The sequence below is a fragment of the Delphinus delphis genome, chromosome 19 (assembly GCF_949987515.2).
Source record: "Delphinus delphis chromosome 19, mDelDel1.2, whole genome shotgun sequence".
NCBI classification, from domain to species: domain Eukaryota; kingdom Metazoa; phylum Chordata; class Mammalia; order Artiodactyla; family Delphinidae; genus Delphinus; species Delphinus delphis.
This window is the reverse complement of record NC_082701.1, coordinates 17056343-17078028: the sequence shown is the minus strand read 5'-3', so window position 1 is coordinate 17078028 and position 21686 is coordinate 17056343. Positions and strand designations below refer to the sequence as shown.

General features: G+C 37.9%; 1 protein-coding gene across 3 annotated transcripts in view; it reads right to left on the bottom strand.

The window, feature by feature from the left end:
• NSF (N-ethylmaleimide sensitive factor, vesicle fusing ATPase) overlaps positions 1-21686 on the bottom strand; it is a 156946-nt gene that overhangs the window by 15683 nt on the left and 119577 nt on the right. For 2 of the 3 annotated variants that reach the window (XM_059997645.1, XM_059997644.1), the window contains exons 16-17: positions 14731-14797; positions 12424-12503 (exon numbers count right to left, since the gene is read on the bottom strand). In XM_059997645.1, the coding sequence (XP_059853628.1) occupies positions 12424-12503; positions 14731-14797 (147 nt within the window). Of the gene's footprint in view, positions 1-6678; positions 8412-12423; positions 12504-14730; positions 14798-21686 lie in introns of those variants that run through there. The other variant, XM_059997648.1, reaches the window with a different exon arrangement.

Genomic DNA, 21686 nt, shown 5'->3' with positions numbered 1-21686 from the left:
AGGGCACGAACCCGTGTCCCCTGCATCAGCAGGCGGACTCTCAACCACTGAGCCACCAGGGAAGCCCTGCTGTCCATTCTTATTTGTGTAATTTTTAACTTATATCAGCAATGGCTGATCTCTTAATTATGAGTTAGATATATCACCTAGAAATTACGACCTCTGAGCTCTTAGGAGAAAAGGTTAAATAAATTAAGAAAATAAAGACGTACTGATGTACGGTATTCTTAGTGCCCAGTTTTGTAGGTGCTCTCTCATTAGAAACGTAACTAAGATGATCACTGACTCATCAGCAAATCCAAACTCTTCCACCTGGCATCCACAGTACACTTTCCCTCCCTCCCTCCGCTTTTAGCTGAGATGCCCAAAAATGACCCCTGTGCTCTGATCAGTTCAATTCTCTTCTTCTTTCTCATTTAACTTCTACCTCTGTGATTTTTATCCATAGCATTCCTCTTTATTAAAATGCTTTCCAGAGTTTTCTACCAGTTCGCAATTATCCCTTATGTTCAAGATATTTCAGAACTTGCCTTCTCTCCACATTCTGCCCTCCTTTAACCCTACACAACCCAGTTTGCTCCTTCAGGCTCCACCCTCTCTGAGCATGGATTCAATGTGCCCAGTAAAAACACCTCATTTATCTGGAGGCCAATTTACTGAACAATTTCAACTATCTAGAACATAGCCAAGAACCAAGATACATGCAAAATTCTCTAACTTCTAGAACTGAAAAAACACAATAAATTGAGGTTCAAGTGACTACTCACAGGTAGTACCAACTTATCCACTGGGCACAGCGGGCACAGGGGCAAGGGCCCACAAAAATATTCTAATTTCTTCTAAAATCAGAAGAAGAATAAAAGAACTTTCAGGTTGAGGAAAATGTTTTAAATTCCAACAGTTGGAAAATAAAAGTTTAACATTTTCTTTATGAAGAAAGGGATCCACGGAATTCACGACATGGCCCTGCTGGCAGGAAGCTCCTCCGCCTCTCATCAGAGTCTAGTTGCTCTCACTTTACAGACAACTCAAGGGTCCTGGAGGTTGCCTTTCTTAGCTCACAGCTAAGAAGCAGCAAATTAGACGAGGGGGAATTGTCAGAGGCAGGCAGACTGACACAACTGACTTGAATTCCTCAAGTAAAAGCTGATAGCAAAACCATTAAAAACAAGAAAAAGTACAACAAACTCAAAAAAACAGGGCACACTAGGTCTACTTAATGACTCCCAGGGCAGAGTCCTCTACATTCCAATAGTTCTTGCATAATCGCCATGTGATTATGGTTTGTAATGAGGATCCTTATTCATTGACGTAGTGTTTATAATACTTTGCTTCAGACACCAAAGATGTATGTAGCATTTCTTTCCTTTTAAAAAAGGCTAAAGTATAACAGTAATTAATATTTAAAGAGGTTCAGCTTCAGTCATTTCGGAAAAATGAAGCCTTTGATTTCTTACTAATTCCTATTCTTCCCTCCAGTGAAACTGAAGATGCCATATGAAGCCTAAGATAAGTAACTGTACACAAAACGTATCCTTAAATTCCCAAGTATCAGTTCGTACGTAAATAATAAAAACGTGCTAGTTCTGGCGCAGGCATATCCTTCACCATCTCTGCCCACTGCTGCAGAGCTGGAATTCCTCAGCACAGCATAATGGTCCTGATCAATCTCCCTTTTACTCGTCTTTCAAGACCAGGATCAAGAACTACTATTTGTGAAATACTTGCAGATTTTCTCGGGTAAAATGGACCATACTTTCCTCCATAGTCCACTGGAACCCACATAAGTTATAAAACTTAACTATTTACATCATCATGTTTACACATCTTTCTCCCTCACTGGATTGTGTCAGGGACGCTAGTTGGCCTGCATACAAAGAAGAAAATAAATACCCCTCCTAGGTGGATGAATTAGAAAAAAGCAGTCATCTAGGTATATGTAGCCACCCTTGTCCCCATCTCCTAAAGCCCCAGCACCTTATATGAGTAAAAAGGCACCCCTTTTCCTCTTCCTCAGGCTAGGGTTGCCAGATAAAGCCCTGAGTATAGGTATGTCCCAAACAATGCATGGGATATACTTACACTAAAACATTATTTGGTGACTTTCTGAAATTCAAATTTAACTTGGCATCCTATATCCTCATCTACTAAATGTGGCAACCCTACTCAGCTGGGCAGTTACAGCCCACGTCAGGGTACACGGCTCACAGGGCGACTGGAGTGTGGGCTGGATGTTAACCCCCACTTGCCAGTTGACCTTGTGCACAGCTTGTGCCCAAACTGCGCAACTGAATAGGTGGTCCTGGATTATGAGCTCTTTGAGGGCAGGTAGCATGTCTTACTCATCTTTGTTATTTCTATAGTACAGAACAAAAGTTTATGAAATGTACATCCTAATAAAAGCATATAGAAAGAAATATTTCAAACTTGCATTTCAAAAGAAATATTTTTGGATAGAAAGAAACTTCTCATCTCCTTTCCATGAAGCTTAGTAGAACTGTCACCATCTATCCTGGTCAACCTTGGTCACATTGGCATTCAACCATCGTTAAGTTCAGCCTGGAAGCACAGCACTGAGCTGAATGCCAGGTGGGTGTCCAAGGACAACCATGAGAGTCAGGAGGCACTTACATACACACTTTTACTTGCAGGACCACAGAGTATCTTACAGACCAGACCTTAAATTAAATCAGCCTTAAAGAAAAAACAAGGCTAACAAAATATATTGCATACAGACAAGCTTAGATACAAAGGTAGATTCATTTAACGGTTATTGTTAGTCAAGCAGCAACTTAGTTGCAAAGGACTGGAATTTTGACAGTTATACTGCTGAGTTAAAAATAAAAATGACTGGGCTTCCTTGGTGGCACAGTGGTTGAGAGTCCGCCTGCCGATGCAGGGAACACGGGTTCGTTCCCCCATCTGGGAGGATCCCACATGCTAGGCCCGTGAGCCATGGCCGCTGAGCCTGCGCGTCCGGAGCCTGTGCTCTGCAACGGGAGAGGCCACAAAAGTGAGAGGCCCGCGTACCACACACACAAAAAAAATAAAAAATAAAAACGACCGTATACACATTAAGTTTTTATTTTTCCTGATTATAAAGTAACAAATGCTTATTGTAGAAAATGTATAAAATGTAAGAAATAATAAAGCAGAAAAACCCACCTACGATCTACCATCTAAGAGCAGCTGTCTTTAAGATGGAGAAATAATAGAACTTCCTTTAACTTTTGTTTTTCTCTTCATTCTTTTCAAAAATTCCTTTTTTGTACATTTTAAAATGAACATCAGCTAATAGAATAATAAATGCATTAAAATATTGGGAGGATGAGCTCAAACTTTATTTTCAAAATTTTGAGGCAATCACAGAAAACAATTTTGGCATATTTCCTCCAGTCCTTTTTTCTTCATAACTGAAATCACACTTAGAGAATAACTGAGGATTAAGTGGAAGGTGATTTGATCCTTAGGTAGGCAGTTTCTGACACGGGCCCACTTTATATAGATAATGGATCACTAGCAGGGCAGCCACCAAGCTTTTCATCTCCCTGCTCTGGCTGGTATTTCTCCCTGTCCTCCCTTCCCATTATTACTCCTTACTTGGGGAACTGGCACCCTTCTTCCACCTGCTCCAGGGCTGGCCCCAGCAGGGTCTGTAGGAGCCCGATGGCTGGCAGCTAGAGGGAAAGGAAGCTGTCATTCCTGCTGACATTTCTAGGGCTGGCTTCTTCCGCAGCAGCCACCTGGAGCCTAGCTCCTTTGATATGGGTTGGTTACTTTGTTGGTTTTACATATTTTTTGTGTGAGGAAAGACAGAGTCAGAATTTTCTTTACAGTGAATAATAAACTAACAATTGAGTTGTGATTTGCAGTTTACAAAGAACTATAATCAACATTTATCTTATTTAATTCTCACGATCTAAATATTAGTTAAATATTACTACTGTTCCCATTTTACTATGAGAAAATTGAGGCTCAGAAATTAAGTGACTGAATTCAAGTTCACGTCTTCTAATTCTAACTCCTGAGCTCTTATTTACGCTGCCAATGCCATTCTACACATAGACTCACCATCTTCAAGATATCCATTCAACAAATATCATCATCTATGTAGCCTAAATAGGTCTGCAAAGAGAGAGAGAGGGGAAGAGAAGAAGAGAGGAAGAGAGGGAGGAAGGAAGGGAGGAAGGAAGGAAGAGGAGAAAGGGAAGGGAGGGAGGGGGGAGGGAGGGAGGAAGGAAGGGGGGAGGAAGGAAGGGGGGAGGAAGGAAGGGGGGAGGAAGGAAGGGGGGAGGAAGGAAGGAAGGAAGGAAGGAAGGGGAGGAAGAGAGAAAGAGAAAGAAAGAAGGGAAGGGAGGGTCTAGGCAGATTGTCTGGAGCTTTCCTTGTGAAAAGCACTCTTGACATTTGCCATTCCCCAATGTGAGAGGTAAGCAGGATTGTCAAGATGAAAACGTGGTTACAGACCAAGCTGTGACGTCAAAAGATCAAGGCCTTGTTCCATCTACATTCCAATAACTATCAGGAATACTGACAGATTGTTTTGGACCCTTTGTAAGGTTCCCCTTATTGGTTCTTCTCACCCAATAGTTGTTATGTCATATAGTATAAACCCTTACGGATCTTCAAAGATCTGTGTATTTGTTTTGGGGAAAGGTAGGTAGGAGAGAAACTGTGAAATGCTATCCTGTTCCACCTTGGATTAGAAAAAGAGGTGAACTTTAGTCACAAGCAACAGGTAGCTACAGGGAAAAAGGAGGGCCAGTCCCTGGAGGCTAAGGACAAGTGTAATGGGTAGTGTACTTGGGATCCCACAATGGCCACAAATCCCTGGCTCTCTCTCTACTCCTCACGCTGTTGAACTCTGAAATTCCTGTTTCTACTTCATTCTCCCTTTTATAAGAGGGATCTCCAATCCCCAGACCAGAGTATTTGTCTTAGGACTCAGGAAGCTTCTAAATTTCAGTGAATGGGCGATGGGGAAGCAGGGTGCCTTTACTTCTTTTTCCAGTATTGCAAATGAGAGAAGTTGAACTTGGGCATTCCAACTTGAAACACTGAACTCACTTTCCCTGGAAATTTGCTATATACAGTTACATTCTTTAGTTTTCCTATCTTAAATGCTAAAGAGGTTCTGTGGACTATCTAAAGGCACCTCTTTTCTTAAAACAACAGCTGGGAAATACATTTCTAGTTCTATACAACAGCCTTAATAAAATACTAAACCCCTAAGAACTTTGAAACATTAAGAAAACAGGAAGAAACAGAATCTTAGATGTCAACCCCTAGGCTCCAAGCAATGGGAACATTCAAATCACGCAAGAGAAACATTCATCCTTTTTTAAGGATAGGACTTTATAAACTGATTCTTTACAAATGACATTCTCTGTGGAAACAGCATACTCCTACTTCTCAGTAACTCTATGCTTTTCACAATCAGGCATTAATACCTTATATCTGTGCAGCCCGCAGGTTTACACAGAACTTACATTATGTGAGTTGGCCGTCACTGTGGTAGGTAAGGAGGAATTATCTTCATTTTACAGATGAAGAAATAGACACAAAGGTATTAAGGGACTAGTTCAAGACTAAAATGCCAGGGCTGTGCTAAGACTCAAACTCAGGTTTTCTGACTCCAAGTCCAATACAATGAGTAAGTTGTGCAGAGAGGATACTCATAACTAGATTCATGGCCCCATGGAACATTATGATGGTATAACCAACACTTTTCTAATGCTGATGTCAAGTCACAGTAATATATTTAAGGCAGTGAGAGGATATTTTGTCTCAGCACCATTAGCATTTTTCTATGATTAAAATTTAGATATTTAATTTTGAGCTACCTGAAAATGGTGTATGTGTGTATATATATTTATCTTATAATTTTTTGCATTAATTAATACATATTTTAGATGTGCTCTACTGAAAAACAAAACAATAAGCCCTATTTTGAAAACATGGTTTTATTTAGCAGATATCTGCAGCAATGTTTCATGAAAGGACTCACCAAATTTCTTTCACTGTTTTTTCTTTTTTTTTTTTAACATCTTTATTGGAGTATAATTGCTTTAAAATGGTATGCTAGTTTCTGCTTTATAACAAAGTGAATCAGTTATACATATACATATATTCCCATATCTCTTCCCTCTTGCGTCTCCCTCCCTCCTACCCTCCCTATCCCACCCCTCTAGGTGGTCACAAACCACTGAGCTGATCTCCCTGTGCTGTGCGGCTGCTTCCCACTAGCTATCTATTTTACATTTGGTAGTGTATATATGTCCATGCCACTCTTTCACGTTGTCACAGCTTACCCTTCCCCCTCCCCATATCCTCAAGTCCATTCTGTAGTAGGTCTGTGTCTTTATTCCTGTCTTACCCTTAAGTGTCCATCAACAGATGAATGGATAAAGAAGATGTGGCACATATATACAATGGAATATTACTCAGCCATAAAAAGAAACAAAATTGAGTTATTTGTAGTGAGGTGGATGGACCTAGAGTCTGTCCTACAGAGTGAGGTAAGTCAGGAAGAGAAAAACAAATACCATATGCTAACACATATATATGGAATCTAAGAAAAAAAAAAAAGGTCTTTCACTGTTTTTTGATGAACTTGAAATTGTTCTCTCTCTCTCTCTCTCTCTCTCTATATATATATATATTCAATTTACATAGAACTTTCTGAGATAACCTAGTAAGTAAAGTACACTTTTAGAGAATTTTTTAAACTATAGTAGCCATCTAACGTCACTGACTTAATAAATGAGAAAACTGGGCTACTAAACAGTCAGTCATCACACAGATTTTTTTATAAAGAAGTCCGATGCAGAAGTCACCACATCAGTGATTACAATTAATGTGTCTGGCAAAATTACTAAACCTTTCTCTTAAAATGGTTATATATCTTCTTGAGTCATATTGTAGTCATTAGCCAGAGTTAATTTTGAACAGATAGAGAGATATTCATGTTTAGGCCTGTGTGATTTGGAATCTCTTCCATTATTTGGTTATTTTGCTAAAGCAACCCAAAGACTGAACAGTTGCTTAATATCACCAAGACTCCTAATAACATATCCGAAGTAAGATTGCACTGAGATGTCATACAAGGATTACAGAAAAAGCAATCTTGTAGAGAGACTGGTGATCTTAAATTAAACCCATGGAGAAACAAATATGTCTGCCTGAGTTCCCATCAGGAATTTACTAACAGTCTTATTGTTAGTTATACCCTTCCCAGCTCTAAGCCCTACTTCTTTCTTATCAGGTAATATTCCTAAGTGCCAGAGCAGTAAGGAAGTAATTTTTTCAACAACTTTATTTTTCAGCTAAAATTCTAACAACTGTCAGGTCCAAGTTCTACTTCAGTAATATTGCTATTAATTTAGAGTGATCTTCTTTTGTAAAAGTTTACAGTTTCCAAAGAATTTTCCAGCTGGCATGCTGCGAATGAATTATAAGTGTTCTAAGATACCAATTCTCGTCAGCCCTCCTTGGGAAGGCTGGGTGGCACTTGGCGTGGCTGCATCTCTGGCCAGCTGTGAACGGCCTCATCCACTTACCCAAGTACATCATCAGATGTTATCATTTTCTACATGCCATGATATGAAAAAGGCTGGGAAGCACTGAAGTGAAAAAGGAGTGGTTCTCCATTAGTTACAAGGTTATTCTGGTACATATGGATGAAGTCTTCCAAACTGATTTGCAAAAGTGTCAGGTAAACATTAAAGCAGTCAGGTTAATGGGCTTAACTACTCTCACACTTGTTGAGGAAACTGGAAGTCATGTCATTTTACAGCTGAGGAGTTCCTTTTCAGGCACTTTGTCTCCCAAAAAGAAAAAAAAAGAAGGTGCCAGAAGAGACCTATGAGGAAAATCATAAAGCCGCTGGTGCTGCAGTTTCCAGGAAGATTTACCTGGCCTTACTGCATTACTACTGCCTCTTCCTTGACACGAAGACTAAGGCTTTCATCCTCCTGATCCTGAAAGGCACATTCCCTTCGACTTCCATAAATCTGCAAAGCTTGAAAAGAGCCCCAGTGTCATCAAGCAAAAGAGCCGGCTTTAGGAATCTCACTGGAAGGAGGGGTGTCTTCAAGCCTCTCACTGCTAAGCCGGACATTTCCTAACACTGGACAAATTGTACGTCCAGCTCAGGGAGGGTGAACTGCAGTGGTCTTTTACCCTCCAAGCCAATTGTTAGCTTTTCACAAGAATCAGCAGGGAAGCACATGTGAAACCTCTGTGGTGATGGTGAGCACCCCCATGCCTTGTGTGACTCTGCATGTAGATGAAGCAGGCTGGGAGCTTTCTTAGCTACTGCTGCTGAGTTCTCAGAGCAGCCCTTTTCTGCGGCGTGGCTCCCTGCTGGGACAGCCCTTTTCAATTTTTCTATCCCCCCTCGATCTCTTCTCCTGCAGAACACAGGGAAACTTGATTGAAATAAAGACTTAGGGAACATGTTTTATTTTCTCCTGTTCAATCCATTTTAGAAAAGCTTTTAATTGGTTTTAAAAAGATGCTAAACAAAATGTGATGATGTTTTTCAGTCTTCATGAACTACAGATACCACTTTTTATGCTTTCAAAGGGCTAATAAATCAATCATGAAATTAACTCTCTAGCTAAATTTAAAGCAAATCCACTGAATACTGGGTTCATTAAAAATCTATGCATTAACTTGGAAAAATTTAAAATTCAAAGAAAATTATCCTAGTAACTGAAATCTGACTTGAATTTTTAGTCCTACACTGAAAATCCAAGACCAAAGCAATCACAAAGGGAAAAAAGGAAGGCTTGTGAACCAGTTTTAATAAGCCAATTTACAATGAGGGAGGGGAGATGGGGGAGGGGGAGAAGTAGAAAAAAAGAATATCTTGATACATAACAACACAGTACCCCTGAAGGGATTCTTTTACTTGAGCATGTGCACACATGCACATACAATTTTTCTATGTGAAAGCTGAATTACAACAAATGCAAAACTAAGGATTCTGTGACTGATATGATTACTGTATTGTATGCATGTACAGCTCCTCTTTTGAAAGAAAAATGCCTACAACTTTTCTGTTTTCTTGACATGATAAAATAATAGCTTTCTACCAGTCTATGCATCTCTACAACATTCAGATTCATATACATTTAATATTTAATTGAAAACATCTGAAAAACCTACATGATAATGGTTTGGTAAAGTGAATGCTTCTCCTTTAGAATGACAAATAGTCTTGACCCTGGATCAGCCTGAAAAATTTTCCCTTATTGTCCTGAGAGAATACAAACTAATTTAAAAAAGCAAGGTGGTACAGAGAAAGCATATTTTTATTTTGTTAAATATATGCCAACTAGAAATATTTTAAATGTTACCTTCTTCTGCCACTGATTCACTTATACAGCAGGTCATCTAGCAGTCCAGGTCAGAGTCACCAAATTCTGATTAAGGACAGGCTGGTATTCTCTTAAAAGAGAATCCCCACCATTTCCAATCACTAAGGCAACTAGATCTATCTTCTACTTCTTACATGCTCCTATATCCTTCCTTTCCAATCCTTAGAGAAATTCATTCCACAGCCCTTTTTTAAGGATTCAACTCCTGTTTCTAAGATTTTTTCCAATCTGGGCCATGTATGTTGTATGCTCACTCCTTACCTCTAGCTCTGCATGGAATCCTCCTTTCATCATTTAAGCTTCTGACACTATCTATCTATGTATCTATCAATTGTAACCATTTTATCAAGATGTAACTCATATAACACACGGTTCACTGACTTAAAGTGTACAATTCAATGGTTTTTAGTAGATTGCACAGATATGTGCAACCATCACTGGAATCAATTTTAGAACGTATTCATCATCCCCCAAAGAAACCCGGCACCCATTATCAGTCACCTCTCATTCTCCCTATCCACCCCTCCAGTCCTAGGCAACCACTGATCTGTTTTCTATCTCTATAGATTTGCCAGTTCTGGACATTTCATATAAATGGAATCATACAATATGTAGTTGTTTGTGACTGGCTTCTTTTGTTTAGCATGTTTTCAAGGTTCATCCATGTTATAGCATGTATTAGTACTTCATTTCTTTTAAATGCCAAATAATACTCCATTGTATGTATATACCACAGTTTATTTTACTTGATGAACACTTGGGTTGTTTCCACTTTTTGGCTATTACGAATAATGTTGCTATGAATATTCATGTACAAGCTTTTGTGTGGATATATATTTTCATTTCTTTGGGGTATATACCTAGAAATAGAATTGCTGGGTCATATGGTAACACTATCTTTAACTTTTTGAGTGCTAGACTGTTTTTCAAAGGCTGCACAATTTACCTATTCCCACCAACAGTGTATAAGGATTCTAATTTCTCCATATGCATATCAATACTTGTTATTATCTGACTTTTTGATTATGGTAATCCTAGCTGATATAAAGTGATATCTCACTGTGGCTTTGATTTGCATTTCCCTGATGGCTAATGATGTTGAGTATCTTTTTGTGTTATTGGCCATTTGAACTTTACTTATTTTTGAATGTTTTCACTTTAGTCATATCTTGCCAAATATAAACTACAGCAATACTAAATACTCAATCCCACCAAAATGAGGGGACACTCAAAAAATATTTAAAAGTTTATATATATATGTGTGTGTGTGTGTATATATATATATACATATATATATATATGTATATATACATATTTGAATAAGTTATTCATGAAGCATATCTGTATAAACCTCAGTGCCAGATGCTGTAAGATTTAAAAGCACAAGATAATGTTCCTTTCCTCAAGGGTGTTAACAATTATTTTTATAAAACAAAAAGTTATTCCTAAGTCTTTATTCAAGATTTTGCAAATCATTTGTCAATATGTTCTATTTATTTCTATTAGTATCTATTTTGGATTACAAATAATTCTCAGGGGATGTCTCTGTTTAAATCCATGTGTATAGTATTTAACAATGTAAAGGGATAAGCAGTTTAAAAAGTACCATTGAAAAATTATTCTTTCTTCTCTCAAATGGCTTGTAGCATAAATTATTTTTAGCTAAAAACCTGAATATTACAAGAAGTAAATTTTAATACCTGGGAAAAGTCTCCTAATCTTATAATTTTTTAAATGCTGATTTCATAAAAAGGATTTTTTTTGTGATATATATATTTTAAAAATTTATTTATTGGGGTTATTTTTATTCTAGAAACTTTAGATATATCTATATACATTAAAAAAATTTTTTAACATCTTTATTGGAATATAATTGCTTTACAATGGTGTGTTAGTTTCTGCTTTATAACTATATACATATTTTTGAAGGAATCAGAAAAGAAAAAAATTCTCACTTCTCTAATTTCAGCTTCAATATAAGCTAAAACTCCAACTCCTGGGAATAACAGTTTACAGAAAAATGATTTGAAAAAATCCTTTCACCGTGCAAATATGTAGTAAATTTTCAAGGTGGTTGTATGTTTCTTTTCACTAGTTTAGGGAAACCAAAAAAAACCCTAGAAAGTCAAGACAAGTCCTTTACCTTTAGGCCTAACACATACACACATATAATTTTAACCGTTAAATTAAATATTAGATTCACCAGCTTAACACTAAATATTTTCCATACAGCTTAGTTTATATCTCTAACTTCAAATATGAGATTCCCATACAGACATTAAGATTTTTTTTAAGTTAGTGCTTCACCCCTTTGTATCTGCCTTTGATTGGCATTTCTTCAAGGTTACAACATGCAGAATCAACCAAGAGAATTCATGTCTTATGTCATAGCCAAACATGCTCTGGCAGCCTCTACATAATTAACATATTTAACCAACCCTCATAGGTTAGTTTAAATGTGTTAACCTATCAAAATCACCAGTCTCCAACAGCCACATGAGTAAAAACTACAACCACATGAACCAAGGTTCTGGCTATAAACTCACTCTTCAAAACTGCCACATTACACAAGAAAAATAACTCAAGCTCATCCTTAAAAACTAAAAACAAAACAAAACTCCCTACAGGATGTAAATTACCCCAAATACAAATTCTTAGGAAAACTTATGAAACGAAAAACAAAACAAATGGGAACATGTGTTTAATCCCTTCTACATTACTATCATGTATTAATATCTCTCATGGGAAACGGAGGGAAGTAGGGATGTGTAATATGGTGGTGAAGTTATAAAGCAACACAGAATACTAACTGAAACTGGGATTTTGAGATCTTCAGAAAAAGAACAGAAAATTTCTCTGATTAAGAAAAGTGATTAAGAAAATCATTTACCTTAAGGCAGAAGGCCAGACCAGACAACCTTTCAAAATCTCTTCAACAAGAAAATTTTATATGTTTATGATAATCTGCTTATTTAGAGAGTGCACCGTTGTATAATTTACTGGAGAAACTCTGTGAAAATGTTCCTTATATTATTTTTACCTGAGGAGGCGCCTTTTTCAGTAACACAAGAAGAGCCTGTAATACCAGATTAGAAAATCGAGGGCCAATAGGGACATAATCTGGAAGAGAAACATTGCTATGTTTAGGGATTCGATATACATATGCACATATTCCAAACATTCTGATTTTTCTGCATAAAGAGTCCTGGGGGGTGGTGGTGGGATGAACTGGGAGATTGGGATTGACATATATACACCAATATGTATAAAATTGATAATCAATAAGAATCTGCTGTATAAAAATAAGATAAAATAAAATTCCAAAAAAAAGAGTAAACACAGTCCTAAATAACAGTCATGCAACTAACGATAACAAGACAAAATATCTACAATAACTTAAATGCTTAAAATAGTACGTAAGAACTCTTATCTGTAAATTTTTAAAAAAGCGTCTAAATATCCATTTTGAGTTCATGTAGACATCTCTGTCTGATATTCAGAGACAGTTTTTTTTTTTTTTAAAAGAGGAAAAAAAAATCCCCAGGAGTATTTACTAAACATTTCCAAGAAGTTACTGCAAGCCATGGTAATACAGTGAGTACACAGGCAACAAAACATGATACTAGAAAATGGGTAGCGGGGGAAATGGCAAGTAATAATAATGTAAGTAAGGTACTTCAATACAACTGAAATGATGGTAAAGCCACTAAGATTGGTCCACAGATGGTGAAGAACAGTGAACTTTTCAAATAACTTTCTACCTGTTAAAACTTCTACCCATCCTTCAAGATTCGACACTAATGCCACCCGCTTTGCTTTCTCTGCATGTTGCACATGCACCCTTGCCCTGTGCTTAGAGCTGCCTTCAGGCATCAGCCCTCTGAAGTCAAAAGTGATCCTCCCCTTTCTGAATATCCAGAACACATGGCACATTCTACTTTGTATTAATTTTTGCCAATGTATGTCATAATGACAGCATCTTACTACTTATTTTTCTGAAACCCTAATAATTCTAGCACAGTGGTAAGGGCTCAGCAAATGCTTACTGAATAAATGAACAAATAAGTACGGATAATAACTATTCATACAAGTGAAAATATACTCAGAGGGCACACATTCCTGACATAGTACTGTTGCTATGACCACACATCTCAATTGTGTTTAGATAAAGGACTTTACACAGAGCTATGAGTATGTGCCTAAAAGCTTTTAAAGAAATAATCCCAGAAACTGAGCTGAAGTGTATCAAAAATAGCAGACCCAAAACCCAGGTCACTAGATAAAACTATTGATTTAAGAAGACCTCACAGATATACCTGCTTTGCTTTGTAATAAACATTGCCTTAGGAAACAGGAAAATAAAGAAGTAATAGAGGATGTAACACAAGTCTGAAAATCATGGGAAAAACGTAGTAAGAACAGTTAACGTGAAATCATTACTACACCATTATGGACCCCTTAATGAAGAAGGGGTTAGTTAACCAGGTGTTGGCAGTATTTTCAGATATTTATTAAGTTACCAGGTAGGTTCAATTTCAATCAAGTTTATTATAGCATCCTGAGCCATTGTTACAATGAATTTATTCCAGATTTATCTATTTTTTTGCAATGAAATAAAATGTAAGAGTAATAACACTGTTCTGGCATTTATTTGTAGAATACCTCTTATGAGCTGAGTACAGGGACTGTTTTATTCATCTTTGTATTCTGTAGGAGTGCACTTAAACGTAGGAGATGTTTAATAGGTATTTTAAAAAATTACTGTAGAGCACTTTTAACTTTCAGAATGTTTTCAACTTTCACAATATTATCTCATTTTTGTCTTTACAATTACTCTGTGGGATAAGTAAGGAAGAGAATACAGTCTCTTTTTTATGTGAGCAGAAACTGATGTACAAAGAGATTACAACTTCTGCCCCAAGTGTTACAGCTAACCTGTAGATTTCACTCCAGCCCTAAACCCTTCTTTCCTTAGTTCTGTCAAAGTTCACAAATGGAATCCCTAAGCTACAGGCAGCTCAGAAATAGTATACAGCAAATATATCCATCAATGAAAATTACTAATCATTTATTATGGGCAGGGAACTCTGTGGAAGATACAAAATAATATGAGACATGGGCCCTTATAGGAAAGTAGTTTATAATGCAGCTACGGTCATAAGGCATATTTAACATGAATACCATTGTTGACTTCAGATATAAGCGATAGTGTTATATTTCCTTATTAGACAAAGAAAGGTATTTCTATTGCCCTATAGATTATAAACACCTGTATTTTCTCTTGTAATTTGTGAGACATTAGCTGTAATGCGGCAAGGATAGTACGATGGCAAAAGTCATGACTCACCAAGCAGTCTCTCAATGTCATCCACAACCACACAACTGAGCTGGGATTTATATGCATCATCAAAGATCTAGAAGAAAGCAAAACCATTTATTATCTCACTGCCCTCCATAATTATGACAATTTCCAAGAAGATAAAATTTAGCTAATTCCTGACCAATGCTCAAACAAAACACAGTAAAACACCCAATATTTCTGACTACACAAAACTAGAATTTAATAGAGCTTCAGAACTTGAAGAGTTCTTACAATTTTAAAAAATTAATTAATTTATTTATTTTTGGCTGTGTTGGGTCTTCGTTGCTGTGTGTGGGCTTTCTCTAGTTGTGGTGAGCAGGGGCTACTCTTCGTTGAGGTGTGTGGGCTTCTCATTGCGATGACTTTTGTTGCTGTGGAGCACGGGCTCTAGGCACGCAGGCTTCAGTAGTTGTGGCTCCGGGGCTCTAGAGTGCAGTCTCAGTAGTTGTGGCGCACGGGCTTAGTTGCTCTGCGGCATGTGGGATCTTCCCGGATCAGGGATAGAACCTGGGTCCCCTGCACTGGCAGGCGGATTCTTAACCACTGCCCCATCAGGGAAGCCCAAGAGTTCTTACAATTTAAAAGGGAGGAAACTGAGGCCCAAAGCAGTTAAATGACTTGCCCAAGATGTCACAGCTGGATCATGGCTGAGCAAGGGCAGGGTAATGCTGCTTTCAGCTCTAAGAGCTGGATGTGTCACATTGGGGCGTGCTGAGGAACAGCTGGAATTAATCAACTGACAAATCCATCAAGTTTATCATAATGGTCTCTCCTATCTATGTCAGAAGCATGACTTCAGTGTTATGACTCAAGAGCTAGATGGAGCCACAGGGATGTGCAGGGTAGAACTGAATATCATTTTATTATCTATAAGAATTGTGGCCTGTCAAACAGGAATAACACAGAAAGCAGAGAATTCTGTCAACTCAAATCAGACCACAGCAACCAAAGTGTTTACAAAAGAATTAAAGCTGGTATAAAGGATCAGATAGATGCATGTTAGAACTAGACAAAAGATAACAGGACATTATCTTAAGATAACCAAAGAAATGCAAATTAAGCAAACAGTGAAGGAAGCTGTTATATGCTGGCAAGGATGTAGCAATTTCAAGCCAGACAGAAGAATTAATTTATGTATAAATTTAATGTAAGTGCTCAAGGCCTTGAGACCAGCCTTTTTGTAAATGTTGGGCATTCCTATTCCAGTGACCATAACTGGGGCTCAGTGAATCCCACTGGTGTCATCTGTAAGAATTAATTCCTGTATCCCAGCCTAATCTGATTGATAAGTAACCTCAGTGCACCAAGATGGTAACCACGCCTCTCCCAAGTTTGTTTGTAGTAGCACAATATTCCTTACTGGGTATCTTTTAACTATAGAAGGTTAAGAATTAGGTATAGAAATAAAGTAAATTAAACCTAAAATATTAATCTTTTTCATATTAAGTTTAAAGACAATCTGTGAATAGTTGGTCTTTAAACTTCTGTAACAATTAACTTACCATGTTAGATTAACAGATTAGCCTTGCTAGTTCAATTTAAAATATGCAGTTGAATAATTAATTTTGATAAACTTTTATGTTGGAAGGTAAAATATAACTTTAATAGCCCTCCAAATGGTAATGGTAATCTGAGATTCACCACAGTTATATTATTAGTTTTAATTTATTACTAAGTAAATGTACTTATAGATTTACTTTGAAATTTAGAATGTTTTGTTTGTTAAACAACTGAAGTACGTCAAAGAGAAAATAAAATATTTTAAATGTGTAAATATTGTTTAAAATATTTAAAGAAATTTGTTATAAAAGTCTCTTTTTGAACTACCTTTTACTAGACTTACAAATAGAATAAAAGAAGTGGACTTAATTTATTTTTATTTATTATGTATTTATTTATTTTAATTATTGTTTTTATTTTTGGCTGTATTGGGTCTGCGTTGCTGCGCGTGGGCTTTCTCTAGTTGCAGCGAGCAGGGGGGCTACTCTTCATTGTGTTGCGCGGGTTTCTCATTGTTGTGGCTTCTCTTGTTGCACAGCACAGGCTCTAGGCTCGTGGGCTTCAGTAGTTGTGGCACGCAGGCTCTAGAGTGCAGGCTCAGTAGTTGTGGAGCACAGGCTTAGTTGCTCCCCGGCATGTGGGATCTTCCTGGGCCAGGGATCAAACCCGTGTCCCCTGCATTGACAGGCAGATTCTTAACCACTGCGCCACCAGGGAAGCCCCAGGGGTGGACCTTTTTAAAGTTTAAGTTTTCTTTTGTGTTGAAATACTGGATTTTAAATTATATAATTTTAATATGTTGAATTTTAATTTTTTAGACCTCAAATTAGCTACACATGGTCTTTTCTATGCTCAAAACTCGCCCTCAGAGATGCAAAAACAACAAAAACAAAAGCAAAATAATAACTCATGTTGACAATCTAGATGGTAGGTTCCTCCCCAACATACTGTGTATATATATATATATATATTTTTTCTTTTTTTTCTATATTATTTAAGGTAGGAATTGTCTTCCTCAGTATTATGTTTTCAGGATCTGATGCCTCACTGGTGCCTAATAAATGTTTGCTGTATGCATGCATGAAAGAATGCCTCTGTTGCTTTCCTTTGCACCATCCCCCATACCCCTCAGTCACCCTCCCACATTGTATCAAAATCTCACCTAGCCTTTCGTCCTTAGCTACCTGTCTCCTCACTGGACTGTGAGGTGGAAAAAGAACTTTATTCATGTTATCCTCAGTACGCAGCATAGAAGAGTATTTAGTAATAATATTTGCTCAGTGGATTCAATGGTTGAAACAACACAAGTTCTAATTCCATCTTGCCGTAAGTCACTTGTTTCTCTTCTCCTTTGGTATAGCATTTTGTATATTGTGTATATATTAACGGATTCATTGTATTCTTCCCTATATTACACTAGATTTTAAGCCCTGTGAAGGCAAGTACTATTGTATTTATCTCTGTATCCACATCACTTCATATAATGCCTTATCAGAAAGTAATCAATAAATATTTACTGAAGGAATAAATTTAAATTTATGCATTAAATTCAAGTAGAAATACCAAGTAAGTAGTTGGAGATGTAAGATTGAAGTCAGGGTATGGACATCACCCTCAGGGCAATGACTGCTGAAACCATGAGAGAGGCATGTGATCTTCAAGGAGAAATGATAGAACTAGAAGAATAAAGAGCTAAGGACTGAATCTTGGAGTGTTGTTCTATGCATTCATTCAACAAATATTTTTGAATTCCTATTATGTGTCAAGCACTAATGAAGGCAATGGAAAGAGTAATGAGTAAGGTCACATGTAACTATAATAAAGCATGGCATCACGATGTTAGAGGAAATACAAGATGATGTGCTGGTATACAGCACGGGAGCGGTGGTAGTCCTTGGGGATACCCTACACATCCTGGTTCTCTCTCTGGCACATGGTAGGATTGTACTTCCTTACCCCCTCTTAAGTTAGGGATGATTACGGGGTTTGCTTTGGGTAGTAAAATGTGAGTACAGAGTATATCACTTTCTGAAAGGAGCTTTAAGAGCCACTGCTTGATTCATCATACATCCTTTATCCTGCCTTGGCTATCATGGAATCGCATATGAGATGGAGTCTCTATTACCTATTAGCTTGAATCTCTGAGAAACTATGGCAGAGCTTCCCCTCTGAGTCATGACAGACAAGTAATGTGGGCAAGAAATAAACTTTGTTGTGTTAAGCCCCTGAGATTTTCAGCGTTGTTCATTATCGCAGCATAACTTAGCCTATTGTTACTGATAAGAGCTTATGGAGTCAACGATGGTCTCCTAAATTTAGGAAGTGACATTTAAGCTGAGACCTGAAGGATGAACAGTGCAGTAAAAAACAGGAAAGAAAGTGTTCTAAGCAGAGTGTACTGATTATTACGAGGCACAGAGATGAGAAAATTTAGGAGCACTGCAGGAACTAACATACAGTCAATAAGAATTAAAATGAAGAGGTGTCAGCATTGGTGCTGTGTGTATGGGGAGTGGTGGGTGAGAGATGAAGCAGAAGAGAAATGGAAGAGACAATGGAAAAGTTTAGAAGCAGTTCCACTGTGGTTCTTTGCTCTTTTTTGAAAACTGGACCATATAGCAGCCAATGTGGTATCCTGCGAACTCCGGTGATTTTAAGAAGTCACTGAAAAAAATGCTTGGCTCTTTAAAACATTTGTTCAGAATTCTACTAAGGGCTCTGATGCAAGCATATCATTCTGTCTGACAGGCTGTAATATCGTGGATTAAAGCCACAGGGGCCCAAGACATCATGGACTGGCTACTTGCATTAGTTTTACACTTTCCCTGAATCAGCCCTTCTCCCTTCTTAAAGCTTACAGGGCTACAGGAACCTTATTCAGGACTCTGCTGGGGTCTAAACTGATGATAAATTTATATGCAGTCTCACTAACTTATCTCAGATACTGTGATTCACAAAGCATTACAAATCACTTCACAGCTGACCACATGGGTTACCTATAACATTTTAGAAGAAAAATACCTAGAGCAGTCTTTAATTTAGTTTTTTTTACAGACAGCTCTTAATGTACTAATTACTACCACGGGGATAGGAGTACTCACAGCAAACTCTCTTAACAACATACTAACCATGACAAACGCTATGCAATTCCAGTTGTAATCTGACCAGTTTCAGTTAACTCTGCTTTAATTTAAATACACACACACACCTTTCACTTCTTACACACACATTCTTTTCCTTATGTAGTCACGAGTGTAATATAAGGTCATCACTCTTTCCCTGAATCCATGTTTCTGCCTAGTCTCCTCAGCCTCTTCCATTCTTGGCTTCCTGGCCCAATGCTAAATAAGGAGATACTCAGATTCCACTGGCAAATATATGCGTTTAGCTGCCAGACTAAAATCTAAGTGAGATATTTACATACTGAGCTGGGAAGTTCTACCATAACTTTAGGTAGATAAACCCAAAAAGTAGGAGAGGTACAAGAAGGAAAGATGAAAGAAAAGTAAAATTGTACAAACTGCCGCAGCTCGAATTGAAGAACTGAAGTGCCAAACTTGCCGTCAGTAACAGCACACAGCAAATACACAGTGCCTGCTCCAGACCAAACGCCCAAACAACATTTAGCCAGGCGGGCTGAAGCTCGGGCTACTAGTGGTATCTTACAGACTCTTTAAAAAATTAACTTAAATTTTGATCCTTTCATTTAGTGAGATGAAAGTATGATGCTCAAGTCTTTTCTTGCTGAAGAGGTTATCAGAAGGGGATCATAGAAGTTATCATGCAAAGCAGGACACTTGAAAGGTGGGAGTTGTTAATAATCATGCTGGAACAACAGGTAAAAACCATGATTGCACACAGCACATTGGAGTGTACGGCCATCCTAGTTCTATCAGGGAGTTTCCTGTAGAGCAGGTAAAATTAGCAGAATAGACGTATTCTTAGAGTCAGGTGAGAAGTCTGAAAGAGAAGGCTAAAGAAACAGAATGGAAGAACGGAAGAAAGGAAAAGTGTGGAAAAGAGTGTCAATGGTCAACAGGGAAAAAATGAGAGGTCTATTCTAGAAGATGAAGAACGTCTCTAGAAAACAGAGTTCCATAGTCTATCTCTAGCTGTGGACATAATGAGGTTGTCATCGTTAAACTCTCTGGTGCCTCCACTGTTGGGTGCAAAGGCAGGTGTAGTGGGTCATGAGAGACAACGTGGAATGTGTGGGGCCTGGGACTGCAGCAAAGGCATGCTGGAGGCCCTGTGAGAGGAGGTGTGGGGCTCCTGCTGCCAAGGGTTTAGGGGCAGGTCTGTTATGGTCCTGAAGGACACAGCAAGCTCTCAAGGCACAGAGCCCACTCCTGGAATCTTCAGACAAGCTGGGAGCCACCTGTGTGCAGGGGAGGGGCAGCAGCTGCAGACGCTGGAGTCTACACGAATACAAATGGGAACACGCCAGCATTAGCTCCATGTTAATCCCAGCCTTTCAGAATCACAAACCACAGCAAAGCGTGTACTAAGTAGATTCTGTCCTCCTTTTTCTATAACCTCTTTAGCGCTCTGAGGTAAGTGAAGCCAAATTTTCAGGTTCTTTGGGGGCTGTAAGAGCTCATCTCAGTTCTGAAGTGGCTAGCATGAAGTACCTAGTTAGTAGAAATCTGATGACAGTAGGAATTTGATGACTTAGAAAATCCCTAATGTAGTAAATCTGTCAGCAATTAGTTGAAAGAATACTCTAATCATATTTGGTAGCACATAAAAACGTAAATGAGCAAATTCAAATTGGTGCTATCAGTAATAATCTCTAGTTTCTAAAAATAACTTGGGAGCAGACCAAGCAAACATTAGTTGTCTTCTAATGAAACTGCCTCAGGAAGTGGACCTAAACTTTTGGCAAAGCACTCAAGCTTCCTGGAATGACCTTAAAATCCCTTATTTGTTCTCCCTGCTTTTCAGGAAAAATTCTTAAATTTTCACATGACATGAGCGACAGAGTGGGGTATTTTTAATAATATAAAAAGTCACAAAATCTGAAAGTTAAATTCCACTATAGAGCTACATACACCATCTTCCTTTGTGTGCCGAACAGATACAAACGTCAAAAGACAGAGTGTATTAAACAAAAACAACAAGTGCTCGTCCCCCAGCAGTACAGGGACCTGTAGTCACTTCCGGGGTGTCCACTTCTCTCAGTTAATGCATGCACAATCTTCAACAAATCAGCTACATGATATATTAGGATGTTAACCAAAAACATCCAAATTCTGTTGCTTAGTAACTGCTGTCAAAAGATCCAATTTCCAGCTCTGCTCTTTGTATGGACTAAACCATGAAAAGAGGAGGATTAGGCACCATGATTCTGTTCTGTGCAGACTACAATTTGCAGTGGGATTTACAGGAGGATATTCAAAGAAGATTATTTCTTTCTTGCAAAGCTAGTGGAAAGGAAAATT